This window comes from Astatotilapia calliptera, chromosome 9, assembly GCF_964374335.1.
Source record: "Astatotilapia calliptera chromosome 9, fAstCal68.1, whole genome shotgun sequence".
In the NCBI taxonomy this organism is placed as follows: Eukaryota; Metazoa; Chordata; class Actinopteri; order Cichliformes; family Cichlidae; genus Astatotilapia; species Astatotilapia calliptera.
In genome coordinates, this window is record NC_137430.1 from 25,840,333 (window position 1) to 25,859,357 (window position 19,025).

The 19,025-nt window shown below is 39.9% G+C and overlaps 1 protein-coding gene across 5 annotated transcripts in view; it reads left to right on the top strand.

Annotated features, from left to right (window-relative positions):
* The first annotated feature begins 3,272 nt into the window (after positions 1-3,272).
* The window catches only part of map3k15 (mitogen-activated protein kinase kinase kinase 15), a 30,792-nt gene continuing 15,039 nt past the window's right edge, over positions 3,273-19,025 (top strand). For all 5 annotated transcript variants that reach the window (XR_013911330.1, XM_026180117.2, XM_080306115.1 and 2 more), the window contains exons 1-18: positions 3,273-3,582; positions 7,504-7,643; positions 7,861-7,884; positions 9,203-9,396; positions 11,038-11,206; positions 11,363-11,469; positions 12,771-12,941; positions 13,030-13,142; positions 13,348-13,507; positions 13,825-13,975; positions 14,060-14,167; positions 14,969-15,018; positions 15,712-15,807; positions 15,969-16,056; positions 16,204-16,337; positions 16,839-16,966; positions 17,269-17,399; positions 18,523-18,628. Coding sequence is in view for 4 of the 5 variants with exons in the window: in XM_026180117.2 (XP_026035902.1) it covers positions 3,273-3,582; positions 7,504-7,643; positions 7,861-7,884; positions 9,203-9,396; positions 11,038-11,206; positions 11,363-11,469; positions 12,771-12,941; positions 13,030-13,142; positions 13,348-13,507; positions 13,825-13,975; positions 14,060-14,167; positions 14,969-15,018; positions 15,712-15,807; positions 15,969-16,056; positions 16,204-16,337; positions 16,839-16,966; positions 17,269-17,399; positions 18,523-18,628 (2,380 nt within the window). In the remaining variant the exon portion in view is untranslated. The remainder of the gene's footprint in view (positions 3,583-7,503; positions 7,644-7,860; positions 7,885-9,202; positions 9,397-11,037; positions 11,207-11,362; positions 11,470-12,770; positions 12,942-13,029; positions 13,143-13,347; positions 13,508-13,824; positions 13,976-14,059; positions 14,168-14,968; positions 15,019-15,711; positions 15,808-15,968; positions 16,057-16,203; positions 16,338-16,838; positions 16,967-17,268; positions 17,400-18,522; positions 18,629-19,025) is intronic.

Consider the following 19,025-nt stretch of genomic DNA (forward strand, 5'->3'; position numbering starts at 1 on the left):
TACATTGAGCATCCTTTTTATTGCACAATTTTAGAAAATATTAAAGTCTCCTCTAATAAATGTGATAAAATGGCAGTAGAGCTCAAATGTAGAGCTAAGCATAAGGAAGTTTTTACCATTATAAAAATGCATCATAAGTGGAAAAAGAGGATGTTGTAATCAGATTTGAAAAAAAAGAGCAAAAATGTGTTCAGTGGAAAATGATATGCTGATTTTAGTCAGTAGTGTGGGAGGAAAAGTAAAAACAGTGGTTCCTCTTTTTTCACGGTTATGTTTAATTTTTAAGTTTAAAGTGATAAATCACAACAACAATCACCTCAGTGCACTTTAAACTGCAAGGTAAAGACATTTTACAGAATTAGGGAGACAACCTCAACAATCAGACAGTTCCCAATGAGCAATCACTAGTGTGTTAGGCAGTGTTAGGAAGGAAAACCCAGCAGGACAAAATCTGACAACCTCAGAGAGGAGCAGTAATCTGCCATAACCAGTGGTGAGGTGAGCATAGAAAGACACACCCAAATCTTACAGCTTGAGCTTAATTCACCGTCTTAAGCTTAAATCAGGATGACCTGCATGCATAGCCTGCCAACCAGCAAAGCACAAAACTGCAGATGGCCCACTGAAGTCCCACTTTTAATCTAATTTAATTTTGTTTACAATATGATGGTGGAAATTTATCCGACAAGAGTACTCGTAAACAAGAATATGAACTGTGACAAGACTTGATGAAGTGGAACTATTTGTCAAAATTCAGTTTCAACATTTCCATATATCCATTTTCTCAACCAATTCTGAATAATAATAAGGGGTAGGGTACACCCTAGACAGGTTGGCAGTCTATTGCAGGTCCTTCAATTCTGGAGCTCTTTCTGTACTCCATCCATCTAACCATTTTCTTCCACTTATCCAGTTGAGGGTCGTGGGGAGCTTGAGCATATCCCATCTGCTACTGGGCAAGAGGTGGGGTACACCCTCGACAGTAATTAATCTATCACAAGTAGTGATAGACGGATGCCTATCCTAGCTCCTGTGGCAGCTTGGATAGGCAAGGGGAATAGGACAAGTGGAAGCAATCACAGGCAGTTTATCCCAGGTGGATGGAAAATACTGGCAAATGGAGCATTCTTTCATCATGGGCATACTGTAAAAAGACCAAAACAGAACTAAATACAAAATATGAATTAATGTCAGAGCTCCATAATTTGCTGACCCCATGTGGTGAATAAATCATCTATAACAGCTTTAAAAAGAGACTTAACAGAGATAGCATGTATGCTTTTAGTCCAACTTAATAGAAATGAATACATTTATTACTACACATCGATCATAAGTATAGTTCTTTCTTTTGTTTCACCATGCATGTATCTATAGTCCAAGCCTGCGCTGCTCTACACAGGAGGACTGCACTAGATTCATTTATTACTTGTTTTAAACTTCAGGTTGCTACAACAGTCAAGGAGATCAAATCTTAATATTTACTGATCTCAAAGAGAAAAACAAAAGAAAAAAAAGGCATTGATTGTAACTCAATACTTACACCAAACAGAAGACCACTGCACCCAAGGAATTAAAAAATTAAGATGTGGTGTTCTCCCTCTGACCTAAACAAACATCACTGCCTAACTAAACCTAGCAGAAATAAAATTGTGAAAATAAAACTACCAGACACATTTGAAACAAGAACAAAGAATCCTATTGACACGAACTACCAAGAGATGTCCTCCAGCTCATTAACTCAACCAGAGAAACTTGAAAGAAAAGAGATCTAATTATAAGTCAAACATCATAGAGGAGGCCAGCAGGGAGAGGACAGGAGACAGAACACCAGGACCGTTACTTCCCTCCTTAAGTAAGTAGGTCTGTTGATATTTAGATTATCAAAATGATTAATCTCTGTCTAAACTTTGTTAAATAACCCAAATGTTTGATCTTTGGGCTGAAGGAAGAACAACATTCGGTGTATAAAAATGCTCAATCAACAATCTCTTTATTCCATACAATTCTCATTATTCCATACAACACTTCTGGGTGTCCGCCAGATCTCGAAGTATCTCACCGTTTCTCACATGCTTATAGCTTCAGCACCCCTCCAAAGTCATAAAACCTAAACATCCACGTTCTTTCTCTCTTGGTTAGCCTAAGTTATGACCTTGGCTTCCTGTGCAGTATGTTCTGTTTTTTCTAATCAGACAAATAAGGCCGTGATTCTCTGAAAACACTATTTCTTATAAATCAGCAGTATAATGCATCATAAAACAATGTAATTCATTCACAATAAATCAGCAACCTCCTTCTAAGTCAGGAGTAAAATGCAACCTAAAACTACATAATGATTTCACAATCTTTAATTAGAGGTATACGTGGCATAAGATAATATAATAATCTCACAACTTATAAAACACAGTAACTCTAACATTACACTTAATGTTACGGCAATTAGGATCCTTAAAGAAACATTCATAACCAATAGCCAGTTGTTATCTAATGATGCTAATTTGGGAAGACGTGTATCTGTTGCATCTGTCCTCTCCGTCATGTGATGAATGGCCTCTGACAGCCTCTGCGGTTAAACATTAAGACGGCACTAGTCCCTAATGGAGACTAACCAGGAGGCCGTGCACATATAATTCTCACAAAGTGCACAAAGTCCTCTCTAATTGGCCACTACTTAAATCTTGGGCATATATTTGGAAATCAGACAAACTTCTTCTCTGGAGAGAAACTTAGAAGGAGCCAGAAGGACAACTAAAGCTGAAAAAACAGTCACATCACACGATATTCTATGCTGTTTGAAATCATAACTGAGAATAACATAGCTTATTTACGCGGTGGGCAGAGGAGGTGACCAAAAGGACACGCTGTCATATATTTAGACTAACGGGAACACTCTGATAACGTTTCCTAGACTGACAGGACCAGAGTTTATTCGCCAGTGGAAAACTTCATACCAGAGTACAGCTGAGCCAAAAGGGAATATTCCAACTTCTGAGTGTATTTTTCTCACTACATTTCCTCCTCCTCCTTCTCTTTCTCTCTCGGGGATCCAGTCAAATCCAGTCTGGCTGAAGCGGACGTCTTGGTGCGAGATAATCGTCAGATGATATGAGTTAATGAGGCGGAGATGCAAGGAGACAGACTCAGACGTGCTCTCATGCCAGGACAGGTGTGCCACCAGTGAGAGCGAGAGGAGGAGAAAACGAAAGGCGCAAAGAGAATAAAGAGGGTGGTAGATATCAAGCGGAGAAGAAGTCACTTTCCAGGTTCTCGATATGGAAACCGGGCAGAGCGCACCGGCGTCGGACATGGGGGGAGACCACACAGCTGGGGTGTGTGTGGTGGAGCGGGACCGAGAGAGGGGCGACGTGTCCAGCCCCAGTCCACCGACTAAGCAGCGCTCTCTGCGGGTCGTCTACGTCCTGAACGATGGGCTTAAGTCGGTGATGGCGAGCAGCCCGGAGTCCGGAGCGCTGCAGTGTTTGCAGAGAGCCTGTGATTCGGAGAGCGCCCTGCTCACCACCGTCACCTTCGGAAGGTTGGACTTTGGAGAAACATCAGTACTGGACAGTTTCTATGATGCAGGTACTTCACAGGAAAGTTACACAAGAGGGAGGGCAGGTTTGCACAAGTCAGACTTCTAACTGCAAGTGTGCGAAAACTTTTTATTATTAAAACTAACTAAGCAGCTCATATAAAACTGTATCTATCTATCATGCAGACTATTCTTCTTTTCCTTATTGGTGTCGGGAAAGCTTTTTTTTGTTCTTACAGTAATTCTGGTTGTGGTGGTCACATGATGAGACACGTACCTGTACTGGTGTTTGGGTAGCATGTAATCTTGATGGTGGAAGAGGTACCAATACACAATGATAAAAATAAAATGGAATATAAACAAATATTCGAAGTAAGTACACAAGTGGTAAATAAAAATGTTACTACATAAGTGTCGAAATAAAAAGTGAAAAAAGAGGTTAAACTGAACTTCTTCAATTTAACTTAAATTGAAATTACTCAAGATATTTTATCTCCACCACAGTGTGAACACACTGTAGAATAAACTATAGACATAAAGCAAGAGCTGAACCTTAACATACACTGCAGCATACTCCAGAAGGTAGGATAAATAAGACTCATGCTTGCAAGACTATGGTATGATCAGAGTACTTTTAGCTAAGCTAAGTAATCTATGTTAATTCCTCATACACCATATGCTTTGATTCATTAGCACTAATAATATGTTTTTATTAAATCAGGGGTTAAGTTGCGTAATAGCTTGTGAGTGGTTCCTGACTGTTGTGTTACAACAGTTGTAAGTTTATTGTAAGCTATGCAGTGAGATCACTGTTATAGTGCAGCATGACTGTGCAGCATTACTACCCTGGACTGTGATTTCGCAACACTAGTAGGTTTTTTTCAGTAGTCAGTAATTTACTTGTAAACTTGTAGCCTCGTATTACATCATGACTTATCTTTTGCAAATAGGTTCATACAAATGATAGATGTCTCAAAGTTATACTAAAGTACTAAAATTACAGCAGTTGGGTATATATGCTTATATTTTTTAATCCAATACATACCTGACTCTACTTCTGTACTTCAGTAATATTTTGAATGCAGTAACTTTGTGTTTTGTAGAGGTACTTCTTCCTTTTTGCACCCTTTATCCTATGCACATACTATACACATACTCAAGCTCTAATCTTTCCAGCAGTAGGAATGTACTAATAGAAAAAGTTATCACTAAAAAAGGTCTGTCATGGGCTACCAAGTTTGCAGCACAATAGTGAAAGCTTTTCTGTATGTTCACACATATAATTCTGCACAACTTGTTGAGCTGCTTTCTTATTCAGATGAGATCTAATTGTAGTAATAGTGCTACATGTTTGATTTTGGAGGTTTCTGAAACCTCAGATATCCTGTTACAATCCTAAAGAAATGGTACAGATTCTTGTTGGGCAAATATGTAAACCAATGAAATATGGAGCCACTCAGGCTATTAACAAGCAAATGACTGAAAATATGCACTTGAACGCTCTTATATTACTGGCTTTGGATGCTGATGATTACAACATTTAAACTCATTCGTATGAATCCAAGACAGCAGTTGACAATAGTGATCTTAGTGAGCCTTGTGAGTTGACATTAATTCTTGTTTATTTATTTGCTAACTCAGCTGGCACCTGTTGTTGTTAATGGTTAAATATATTAAAATCTCACCATAAATCGATCAATGTTCCCCAAATAATTTTCAGTCACTTATTTCATAATTCTGTCTCCATTATGAAAAGATGATGCCTTTGAAAGCTCCTATTTTTAGGGGGAACGAAACCTGAGCTCTTCTTTAATTGCGAGCTATTTATACTAGGCAGCACCACAACTCAGCTGAGGAAGAGCCAGGCACATGTATAAGTTTTAGTCCCCTCAGATGCCCTGCAAGCATAGTACAGGGAGTGCAGAATTATTAGGCAAATGAGTATTTTGTCCACATCATCCTCTTCATGCATGTTGTCTTACTCCAAGCTGTATAGGCTGGAAAGCCTACTACCAATTAAGCATATTAGGTGATGTGCATCTCTGTAATGAGAAGGGGTGTGGTCTAATGACATCAACACCCTATATCAGGCGTGCATAATTATTAGGCAATGTCCTTTCCGCTGGCAAAATGGGTCAAAAGAAGGACTTGACAGGCTCAGAAAAGTCAAAAATAGTGAGATATCTTGCAGAGGGATGCAGCAGTCTCAAAATTGCAAAGCTTCTGAAGCGTGATCATCGAACAATCAAGCGTTTCATTCAAAATAGTCAACAGGGTCGCAAGAAGCGTGTGGAAAAACCAAGGCGCAAAATAACTGCCCATGAACTGAGAAAAGTCAAGCGTGCAGCTGCCAAGATGCCACTTGCCACCAGTTTGGCCATATTTCAGAGCTGCAACATCACTGGAGTGCCCAAAAGCACAAGGTGTGCAATACTCAGAGACATGGCCAAGGTAAGAAAGGCTGAAAGACGACCACCACTGAACAAGACACACAAGCTGAAACGTCAAGACTGGGCCAAGAAATCTCTCAAGACTGGTTTTTCTAAGGTTTTATGGACTGATGAAATGAGAGTGAGTCTTGATGGGCCAGATGGATGGGCCCGTGGCTGGATTGGTAAAGGGCAGAGAGCTCCAGTCCGACTCAGACGCCAGCAAGGTGGAGGTGGAGTACTGGTTTGGGCTGGTATCATCAAAGATGAGCTTGTGGGGCCTTTTCGGGTTGAGGATGGAGTCAAGCTCAACTCCCAGTCCTACTGCCAGTTTCTGGAAGACGCCTTCTTCAAGCAGTGGTACAGGAAGAAGTCTGCATCCTTCAAGAAAAACATGATTTCCATGCAGGACAATGCTCCATCACACGCATCCAAGTACTCCACAGCGTGGCTGGCAAGAAAGGGTATAAAAGAAGAAAAACTAATGACATGGCCTCCTTGTTCACCTGATCTGAACCCCATTGAGAACCTGTGGTCCATCATCAAATGTGAGATTTACAAGGAGGGAAAACAGTACACCTCTCTGAACAGTGTCTGGGAGGCTGTGGTTGCTGCTGCACGCAATGTTGATGGTGAACAGATCAAAACACTGACAGAATCCATGGATGGCAGGCTTTTGAGTGTCCTTGCAAAGAAAGGTGGCTATATTGGTCGCTGATTTGTTTTTGTTTTGTTTTTGAATGTCAGAAATGTATATTTGTGAATGTGGAGATGTTATATTGGTTTCACTGGTAAAAATAAATAATTGAAATGGGTATATATTTGTTTTTTGTTAAGTTGCCTAATAATTATGCACAGTAATAGTCACCTGCACACACAGATATCCCCCTAAAATAGCTAAAACTAAAAACAAACTAAAAACTACTTCCAAAAACATTCAGCTTTGATATTAATGAGTTTTTTGGGTTCATTGAGAACATGGTTGTTGTTCAATAATAAAATTATTCCTCAAAAATACAACTTGCCTGATAATTCTGCACTCCCTATAGGTAGGCCCGAGAGGATATAAAACTTGGCGGCAGATTGAGGGCATGTTGTTATTACCTCTGAGCTTCAGTAGAAAAAAATGTGGATTTTCAAGTCAGCATAATTGTCTGTACTTGCCTTTAACTGACTCATATACTGAGATTCTTCTATGCAGGAGGCTCTCATGGGTGAGTGGGTGTTGTTTCCTAGAAATAAAAAAAAAAGATTTCTAGGAAAGGATAACATTCAATGAATACCAATGCCTTCCATCATGTATGTTCTTGTTCATGCTCATATCTTTCAATGGGAGAGCTCCCAACTGTGTCTCTTGTTTCTTTTCAACTCCACTCAAAACATTTCCCACATTTAACGAGGCCAAAGATCACGGGGCAGATGCAGCACAAAACTCAAAGGCAGATGTATTTCAAACTCAGCTCATTTGTCACCTCTGCAAATTGCATCAATGTTAAAGAGCTATGCTCTTATGTTGTCACCTCCATCACCTCCTCCTTACAGACATTGCAGTCGTGGATATGAGCGATGTGTGTCGGCAGCCCTCCTTGTTTTACCACCTGGGTGTGAGGGAGAGCTTTGACATGGCCAACAATGTCATCCTATACCATGACACCGACCCCGACACTGCCCAGTCACTGAAGGTACACATGCACACTCTCCCATCAGTGTAACTAGTGTTCATGGACACCATTCTTTTACGTCTCCTTGGGACAAAATGATCTGCTGTGTTATTTACAGACTAACATGTCGTACAGTCAGTCCTACCAGCTGTTTAAAATAGCAATTCAGGAATAATACACTATGTCACTGTCCGAAAGTCTGGAAACATATTCTCACATGCTCTTTATCTCCGCACAGGACATGGTGGCACAGAAAAACACAGTAAGTTTCTTATGTGTGCATGTTTTATAAAGATTTCTGTGTGCACACCATCTGTTTCTATTTCTAGAGGAATATTCCTGGCAGATACCGTTCACCCCCATGCAGAAATGCAGACAGGAATGCATATATATATATATATATATATATACACACACACACTCTCACACACATTGTGTACAAGTACACACATGTTAAATCATGAATGGCCGGCTCGAGAACGAGAGTCATATTACTTGTTAGTTTTCCTAGAAACTGACCTTCACTGTATGTACGCTGTCTTCTTTGTGTATATGTGTGTTTGTGTGTGGAGTAGGCTGCTCGTCCTCCACCGTTAGGTTTTCCCTGGGTTCAGTTGCCTCCAGAATACAGAGGCTCTGGTCTGAGAAATAAAGTAGGTATCAGGCCTGCATCAAGGCATGCTGGGATATTCCCTAGTTGACTGATAATACTAACAGACAAGGAAGTGAGGATGGAAAACAATGACCTCTCCCTGGGATGTCGTGTGGCTAACAGACTAAAGCCCCTAACAACACAAAGGAAGCAATGGATAATCAGCTATAGCATGCTTTAAGAGTGCTGGATGCATGTGCGTTTTTGCACTAAATTAAATTTGCATCATCTCAGAAAGAATCATGGATTTGCATTTAATCCCACTGTGGGGAATTTACCTAAAAAGTGTTTGTGAAACAATCCTCACTGAATATAACTGAACAGAGTTTAACAGGAGAAACTTACAAGTGTAAATCAGAAGCAGCTAGTTGCTGTGGCCTAAAGTGCTGTCGTTCGATGCATGAAATCATGATGGTGACTGCTTTAAAATGATGTGTGGTGCTGTGACGACCATACTAAATAACTACAAATCTAGTGATATAGTTGTTAAATAAAAGATGTAGAAATATATGTTTTAAGAATGAACACAACAAAAAGACAGTCAGCAGTGCGTGTAAGATTTGTCAGTCCTGAAATGCTTTGCCAAATGCTTTTGTACCTGCAAAGCTTATCATTTCAATTTCAGATTTAAAGGTAATCACATTTGTTCATATGCAAAGCTGGAAGAAGAGGCAGAGGTTAGAGAGTGTTAGGTGGTTCTTAGTACATGAGGCTTATTACTTCTGGAAACCTTCACTGATGTAGTATGATGCTACCAAACAGTCTCAGTGGTGCACTGATCCTCTCATTAATCACTCTAATCCCTACTCTCACCTCCTTATCTCTCTCCACCTGGACTTCTTTTACACCTGGCATTTGCACAAAGCTGTCAAAGTGCTTTTCTTTCTGTAAACAACTTGTAATTAAACCTTCTCTCCTCTCTTTCTAGGCATCCAGTGGTAACTACTACTTCATCCCCTACATAGTCACCCCTAACCACGAGTATATGTGCTGTGAAAGCGATGCCCAACGGAGGGCAAGCGAGTACATGCAGCCCAACTGGGATAACCTGCTGGGCCCACTGTGCGATCCCCTGACCGACCGCTTCACCAGCCTGCTGAAGGACATCCACGTAACATCCTGGTGAGATACAAGTGAAAACAAGGGGCTGCTGTAATCCCACTATCATGGTTTCCCAGTACAGACGCAGATGTAGACTGTAAAGTGCAACTATGTTTATTTTTGCTGTACTCACACAACCAACGTAACAGCTATGTGTGCTTAAAAATCAAACCCTTCTTGTCTTTAGCTCAAAACACAGCCTCTCTCTTTGTGTGTGTGTGTGTGTGTGTGTGTGTGTGTGTGTGTGTTGCATCAAGTTTCCATTTCTAAGGAAATCAGAGGTTGATTAGTCAATACTGTGTCAGTCAACCACCTTAACAATGCTTCATGTCCGCCCCACCTTCCCTTCTGGAGCTTGGCAGAAACAGCACCTCACAGTCATTTACAAGAAAAGCACCCCCCCCCACCCAGAAAACAAACAAACAAACTACTAAGTAAGGAGTAATATAGGCTTTCAGCTAAATGTGGTGCCATACTTAGTTATGAAATGTAGTAAAACGGAAGTGTAAAGTAATAACGTAAGACAGAATTTACAAAACACCATCTGAATAACATACTTAAGTATAGTATGTTATTACAGTACAATAAAAGTGCTTTATTTGGTGTGTTCTGGAAAGATAAATGTTAAATATATTGCAAAGTGTTGGAACATCAGCTTAATCTCAAATTAACTTAATATTTACTTTTAAAATGAGTCATTTGCTGTGTCAACACTGGTTAAATGAGTTGTCACTGGTAAATGTATCATCTTCATCTTATAGCATGAACAAAAATAGCCTGTTCACAAGAAATATTAGGTTATAACAGAAATCGGTGTCAAAATTTCCACCTCCAATGTCGTGTGTAAGGGCACTGGTGTTATCTGCACACTCTGCACTGAAAATCAAGCAGATTTCATCCCTTCTGTATTACTGTGATTCATTCTTTGCTTGTTTAAGCAAAACCTGCTATGACGCCTCACACAATGTCTTCCGAGTACTTACGTCACACCCTTGCTGACTCAGCAGCACTGTCTCCCCATTAACTTCAGAGTCCATTTTAAGATTCTGGTTTTAACTTAAGGTGCTTCAAGCACCAGCTTACATCAGTGAACCTTTACATCCTTTTGTCTCCAGCACGTCCCTGAGGTCATCTGAGCAGGGCCTGCTAGCTGTGCATCATACAAGGCTAAAAGCTGATGAGACAGAGCTTTTCCAACAGTAACCCCCAGACTCTGAAAAGCTCCTTCTGAGCTTGTGATAGGTGGACTCTGTGTTTTCTATTACAAAACAGCTAAAAACGAATCTTTTTAGACTTGTGTTTGGCTACCTTTTGTTTTTATCTTCTGGTATTTTGTCGTGAAGCATTTTGTGATGTTAGGTGCTTTAGAAATAAAATTAAAAAGGAGTTGGAGGTAATTATTCTAGGGATGTTCCATGCATTTGTTTTGCACAATGCAGTATTCCGACTGTAGGAGTCTATAGTGAGGATCATAGTTCATAGGTTTTTGTTAGTACTACCAACTGACCATTAGCACTCAATAGTAATCTCATCAAAACAGTAAGTAATGTCTGTTTGCTGCAAAATAAGGGTTGGTCCACTAGAGGTCAAAAATTGTTCTTTAGATCAACATTAAAATGAAAGCTTCTTTTCTTCCTCTGTTCCTTGTCTGTGTACATATAGTGCTTCCTTTAAGGACACCCTGCTCAACGACATCAGGAAGGCTAGGGAGAAGTACCAGGGAGAGGAGCTGGCTAAGGAGCTTTCACGCATTAAACTCCGAATTGATAACACAGAGGTCCTAACACAGGACATTGTCATGAACCTGCTGTTTTCCTACAGAGATATACAGGTACAAACACATCAAACATGACCTTCATTTCTTTCTATCAGCTGGGAACTTCTTAAAAGTTATTACAGACTGAAGTTCAGAATGACATTTATATTCTAAATGCATTATCATTAGGTTTAAATTTAATGCCCCTTTTGTGGCTTCTCTGACAACCAGGACTATGATGCCATGGTGAAACTGGTGCAGACTCTGGAGATGCTGCCAACATGTGATCTGGCTACCCAGCCCATGATCCAGTTTCATTACTCCTTTGCCCTGAACAGGTACGCAGCAGCTCAATGAAACTGAACATTTTGATGCCCAAACCCTGTGGTAAAGCAGATTTATCTTCTTTAATTATTTTTAGGGATCCCACATTTTTTGTTTTTTGTGCCTTTATTTCACTGAGGACATTCATTCTAACATATCATATAAAATGCACCATAAATATGCAGTGTGGTGATATCAGGAGCTAAAAATGTAGTAACTGCATGTCAAAAATGCAACAGACCACAAGTCTAGCATTCTGTGAAAAATACATTTTTGTTGTTCAGGGAAAATTAAGTATACTGTATGATTTAACAACTTTAGCAGCAATAACTTGAAGTCTTCATTTTCTGTATGACGTTTTAGCCTTTCACAGCATTGTAGAGGGATTTTGGCTCAGCCTTCTTTTACATTTTCTTTAATGTTGCTTTTGTTCATTGAGGTTTACAGGCACTTGTTTATACACAGCTCTCTTAAGGTTCCCCCACAGTATTTCAGTCAGATTGGAGTCTGGACTTTTGCAACACCTCGATTGTTTTCTTTTTCAGCCATGCTGTTGTAAATTTTCTGCTGTGTTCAGGATTATTGCTCTGTTGCATAATCCTGCTTGAGCCAAGCTTTAGCTGTTGGAAGGTTACCTCACACTTACTCTAGAGTGATTTGGTATATAGAGAAGTTCATGGTCAAGTCAATGACTGCAAGGTGTCCAGGTCTTGAGGCTGCAAAGCAAGCCCACATCATCACCCCTCCACAACCATGCTGACAGTTGATATAAAGTCTTTATGCTGATATGCTGTCATTGGTTTTAACCAAACGTGGTGATGTCAAGTATGATCACATATCTACACTTTGCTTTTGTCTGTCCAAAGGATAATGTTCTGGTGGTCTTGCGGTTTGTTCAGATGGAACTTTCCAAACTTAAGCTGTCCTGCAGAGATACCTTCTCCAGGCAGCTTGTTCAGGCTTTCTCTCATTGTACTGTGATTAACTTTAACATTTAACATGCTAACTGAGGTGTTTAAAGTCTGTAGCTCTTGATTTTTTGTTTGAAGTTTCTCTAAACATTACAAGATCTGATCGTAGGGTGAATTTGCTAGAACAGCCACTCCTGTGTTAACACACACCCGAATACTCCAGGCCAGTAAACTGCCCAAACTGCTTTTGAGCAGGTAGTTAGGCTGATGATCAGTTATCAAGTGCATTTAATTAGCAACACCTGGCTGGTACTTGCACTTTTAATTCCTATGGAAGTAATAAAGGTGTACTTCTCAGTCTCATGAAAACGTTTTCCTTCATGTGCATGTGCATGTACGTGCAGGAGGAATGCTCCTGGAGACAGGGAGCAGGCTCTCAGAGTGATGCTGCAGGTGTTGCAGTCCTGCGAACATCCTGCACCAGACATGTTCTGCCTCTGTGGACGAATCTACAAGGACATTTTTCTCGACTCTGACTGCAAAGACACTAAAAACAGGGACAACGCCATTCAGTGGTGAGAACACACAGAAATAAATGCATCTTATTCACATCTTATTGTTTCCTTGTGTGTATTCATCTGTATTTCCTCTTCCACCTGTCAGGTACAGAAAGGGCTTTGAGCTGCAGCCCACTCTGTACTCGGGTATTAACCTAGCTGTCCTCCTCATAGTTGCTGGCCAGCAATTCGAGAGCTCCATGGAACTCAGAAAAATAGGTAACCTGATTCCCCCTTTGACTTGTTCTCAGCGGACTCTCAAGTCAATGTGAAACACCTAAGTTGTGTATTTTCAGCATTCAGTTTGCATTCAGTAGCTCCTTTTCTTGATATTTCTGTGGTACAAAAGTCAGCTGAGACCATGCCACTTCAGTTTCAATCAGACTGCAATTACAATGTTCACTTTTTGTCTTCTTATAATCAGGGGTGAGGTTGAACAGCCTGCTGGGGCGCAAGGGTTCCTTGGAAAAGATGAATAACTACTGGGACGTCGGCCAATTCTTCACCGTTAGCATGCTAGCGAGTGACATTCCTAAAGCTACTCAGGCTGCAGAGAAGCTCTTCAAGCTGAAGCCACCTGTTTGGTAAGAGAGAAGATCTTGTAAATATATAAAAGTTGCAATGTCAATGCATGTTTTTCATAATAAAGATTAGTTTTAAATTTTGGTCACATTCTGATCCCCAGGTCTCAATTTTTTAAAGATGTGTTCAGCTTTCATAGTTGTAGTGAAGTATCAGGACATTCATCTTACAAAAGTACATTTGTTTTTATAATGCAACTCTTTTATTTAAGTAAGCCCAAACATGCTACAAAAAACAGTTTACGAAAACAAAATTTCAAGGAATTGTAAGTGTGATGCTTTTTATTTTAATGATTATAATTGGTTGTATTTTCTTCCAGGTATTTGCGTTCAGTAGTGCAGAACTTACAGCTGATCCAAAGGTTTAAAAAGCAAAATTTGGAGCATTCTCCTCAGAGAGAGAAACTCAACTTCTGGATGGACATCATCGTCGAGGCCACGCAGTGCACCACCAACAGACTGCGGTTTCCAGTATGTAAACATATACATGCATTCATGCTGAAAAATGATGACTGAGGGGTTCAAAATCAAATGTTTTGGTGTTTGTGTTTACAGGTGCTGATTCTGGAGCCCACCAAAGTTTACCAGCCATCCTATGTGTCTATCAACAATGAGGCTGAAGAGAAGAACGTCTCCATCTGGCATGTTTCTCCTGCTGAAACGGTCAGAGCATTGCCCATCTAATCATCTTCCTGTTAGGAATATTGTCCTCCGCTCGGAAAAATTCTAAATATTAAATAAAAATTAATTTAAAATGGTGAATGACTTAAACTAAATCAGACAACATGTATGCAAACAGAAGGAACTTTGATGTGAAATCTTCCATCACATATTGTGACTGAATAACACGTAATTACACAAACTCATTGCACCCTCATTTTGTCCAGTATTTTAATTGCACCCGAGTATACCAGGGTGAAGTACCACCAGTATTACCAGTAAACAACAAAAACCACCAAAATGCTATATCAGAATTTAAATTAGCCTACATCTTGCCTTTTGTTTAACATGCAGTGCTGATCAAACACATTATAGTGAAACGAAGTTTGATAACACTTCACATTAATTGTAGTCAAACATCTCAAGACAGGTGAACATAATGCTGCTTCATTGATTTTTAATTTTTTTTGTAAGGAGTATATGGAGGTTTGGGCTCAGATAGTTTTGGGATTCAAGTTTTATTTTGCATCCATGTGGAGTCTGTTTAAAGATTGTTGACTCATCATTGTAGAAAAAAAAAGAAAAAGTGTGTTGCAGACACTTAAAGCTGAGCCAGCATTAACTAAATTTGCTTCACCTATGCTAATTCAGAAATGCTAGAGGGCTGGAGCCGTCCAACTAAGTAGACAGAAACATATACATATATGCATATTTGTTCATTTACCTGCTAGAACCTACTGGAACAAAATGTTAGAGCTGAAACACTTTATTTGTTGATTGATTAACTTCTGTTTTTTGTTACAGAAAGGTATTCATGAGTGGAACTTCACTGCAATGTCCATCAAAGGCATTAGGTATACAAGAGACATGTTTGGGAAACAAATAGAAATAAATAGAAAACGTACATTTTTGTTCAATTCAAATTTCTCTTGTGGTTTTATGGGCCTGGGCTGCAATTGTAGTAACTCAGGGAACTCAGGAGTGGTGCAAACAAGCATATAAATTGTGGCTCCCTGCAGCTATATCCATAATACATGAAGTAAACAGAAGAACTAGCTGCCAGGAACATCATTAGGGATCTCCAGCTGACCTGTTCAGCCTCAATATTCAAAACAGTGACATATTGTGCAAAGCTTCAATTACTCAGTGCAACCGGAGGAGGAAGAAAGAAAAAAATGCAAATATCAGTAAGGATATTCCTCGTGGTTAATGGCCAGTGCTTACTGTGAAAAAACCCCCATCACCCATGCTCTTAAATACAATTTGACGATCCAGGTAAAAGTCTGGCTATAGAATAAAACAACTTTTTTTCGTGTTAGAATACAATCCCTCAACACAATTTGATTGTCTGCTCTCCTGCTTACCAATCTAAATTACTCATTTATATCCATGTATTATTATTATACTGTGAGCAAATGTAAGTTTTTTGCACGCTAATGAGATTTACTTTAATCTGTGAAAAGGACTGTGTTATAAAATACAGCATAAGGAAGAGTTAAATAAAATAAAGAACAGTGCCCAGCCTAATGTGGCCCTTCTGTCTGCAGTATCAGTAAGTTCGATGAGCGTTGCTGCTTCCTCTACGTCCACGATAACTCGGATGACTTCCAGATCTATTTCTCTACTGAGGAGCAGTGCGGTCGGTGAGGACAAACACCTCTAGATGTGTTTGTGTAGGTGTGTGTTTGTCATGTGTCCGTCCGTGTTTGTGTTTGTACACTTCATACTATATGCGCAGATGTGATCTGAAGGCCTAGAACTGTAAATAACTGTAATAATGTCTGTGTCTGGTTATGTGTTTCAGGTTCTGCTCCATGGTGAAAGAGATGATATCTGATGGTACTGGGAATGCTGTGGAGCTGGAGGGGGAGGGTGATGGAGATACGCTAGAGGTCAGTGTGAGCTTGAAAGTGTGCTAACACACACACACACACACACACACACACACACACACACACACACACACACATACACATATGTGTGTGTGAGATATTTAATGTAAAATATGTCATTTCTATGCCTGTTTTTCTGTGCTACAGTATGAATATGACACCGATGAGACAGGGGAAAGGGTAGTGTTGGGTCGTGGCACCTACGGAGTGGTGTATGCTGGGAGAGATCTCAGCAACCAAGTCCGAATTGCCATCAAAGAGATCCCTGAAAGAGACAGCAGGTAGGTTGACCTACCAACCTACATTCATGGTTCCAAGTCTTTTTGGCATAGCTGACAAAACAAAAGAAATGCATAAAATTTGCTTAATATATATAATAATTAAAATATTTAAATTTTACTGATGGAGAACTGATGGCAAATTCAGTTTTTTTCTTCCACATAAATAAAAGTAAATGCAGTAATTGCATTTAGTATATTTAAGAGATTATTATGTTGTAGTAACACAAAGAGCAAACAGTCTTTATTTTACAGTTGAACTTAAATCACACAAAAACAAATAGGAGCTTGCAGCAATGTTTTACCAGTATTTAATTTTTAATAATTTACTTTGCAGCAAATGTGTCTGGATTATTGGACAATGAACAGATAATGTTATTTCCAGTGTTAATACCAATGTGAATGTAGTTAATGATAAAACAGAACCTACACAAATAACACACAAAGCAAGGGTACGAAATGCAATTTGTCTTTTCTGATGTCTGTTTTCTTTTCCGTGGACAGGTACTCTCAGCCCCTTCATGAAGAGATCGCTCTTCACAAGTACCTGAAGCACAGGAACATTGTTCAGTATTTGGGTTCCATTTCTGAGAATGGATACATTAAGATCTTCATGGAACAAGTGCCTGGAGGTATGTTTGTACAAACCACAGAAAGAGACACAATTCTGTGTAATAGAAGCTGTCTTGTGTTACCTCCTATTAGGTAGCCTTACTGCAGTATACATCTAGTTCAGCCTCAGTGAAAAGGCAAAAAAAATGTCTTAAGCAGAAAAACAACATATAAGATATTGTGTCTAAATGATGTTTTCTCTAAAGCTCATCTATTTCAGAGAGATATGCTTATGACCACCGAGTTGGTAATTAGTCTAACTAGCTGGGTGTTTTTCCACCTTTAAGATAGGCTTTGGACACGCCTTCTTTCTTTTCTCCAGGAAGTCTGTCTGCATTGTTACGGTCGAAATGGGGTCCTCTGAAGGAGGCAACAATTATCTTCTACACCAGACAGATTCTGGAAGGTCTCCGATACCTGCATGAAAACCAGATCGTCCACCGAGACATCAAGGTAGAAGGAACCCCGCCTGCCATGATACATCTTTGAGGAACACAGCTGTTACTTCTATAAAGTGAAATGTCATTATGACTGAATTTCAAGTTAAAATTATTTTTTAAATAAACTTACAAGTAGTCTTAGGTTTGAGCTTGTGGATACAAAGTTGTCTTGTCTGGAAGAAAAGACATTAAAGTATTGAGCATTACATAGGATGAATGAGTTTCTTGCTGACTGAGACTATATGGTCGAGTATTGTGGTCCTCAAGTCCAACCTAAAACCATTCATTTGTGCACCATCATGTGGGATCTCAGGCCAAAGTCTGATGCACAAAGGCGACCACATACTGGACACTTATGTTGGTTCTCGTCCTCAAAGATGCACACTTTTCCACTTGGCTACTTTGTCTCTTATTCTCATAAGCTTGCAACCTGTTAGCTTCCATGATTTCCTATTGTTTTACATCAATGTCACATTTCTGGAGGGATTTTTTTCAGTGTGTCTTTAGTCAGCTTTGGTCATTCTTAGCTGAGACTGTGTTAGTTGGCATCTGAGCCTGCAAAAGTACATTCATGTTAAGATACATCAGTCAGTTTGACGTGCCTGAGACATAGGTGTTCTGAATTGGTCGAGAGTGAGCAAGCAGATAAATCAGAAGTAGGTTTATGGGTGAATGACTTTAGAAATGAGGCTAAGAGACTGCTGACAGCTGACACACAAGAGGGACCTGAGACACTGAGAGCCATAAATGTGTACAAATGGCAAAACTGCAGAGCTGGTCCTCGTACTGCAGGCGAAAAATTAGTAGACGAGGTGGGCCGACCAAAGATCCAATGAGAATGGGTTAGTGGGCATGCCCCTCAGAAAATCTCAGAACTCCAGGGAAACCTATCAAATCACACACATATGCATATGTATCACATAGGTGGAGAGAAAAAAAAAAGAATAACTAGAAAGAAACAGCACTGAAGATCAGTGGGAACAATGACAGGGCCAAGAATAGAGCCTCGTGGAACCCCATTACTGATGGGGAAGTACTTGGTGATAATTGGTGATAATTCTGTAGGCTTCAGTTTAAATAATAATGACCCACATAGTTCAATGCATTTAAATCTCTCCTCATTTGTTTCTTTTTAGGGTGATAATGTCCTAGTTAACACCTATAGTGGTGTCTTGAAGATCTCTGACTTTGGTACCTCAAAACGGTTGGCAGGAGTCAATCCCTGTACAGAAACATTCACAGGTAACCTTTTCGATCATCTTGCAGAATTTGAATTTTACAACAGGTTTTAAAATACATATAAACACCCATCAAAACCCATAAAAACATTAAAAAAAACCCAACAAAAAACTATATATATATATATATATATATATAAAAACACCCAGCACGCCCCTGCGGGCGGTTTATCCTTCAAGCTCGGGTCCTCTACCAGAGGCCTGGGAGCTTGAGGGTCCTGCGCAGTATCTTAGCTGTTCCCAGGACTGCGCTCTTCTGGACAGAGATCTCCGATGTTATTCCCGGGATCTGCTGGAGCCACTCGCCTAGCTTGGGAGTCACCGCACCTAGTGCTCCGATTACCACGGGGACCACCGTTACCTTCACCCTCCACATCCTCTCGAGCTCTTCTCTGAGCCCT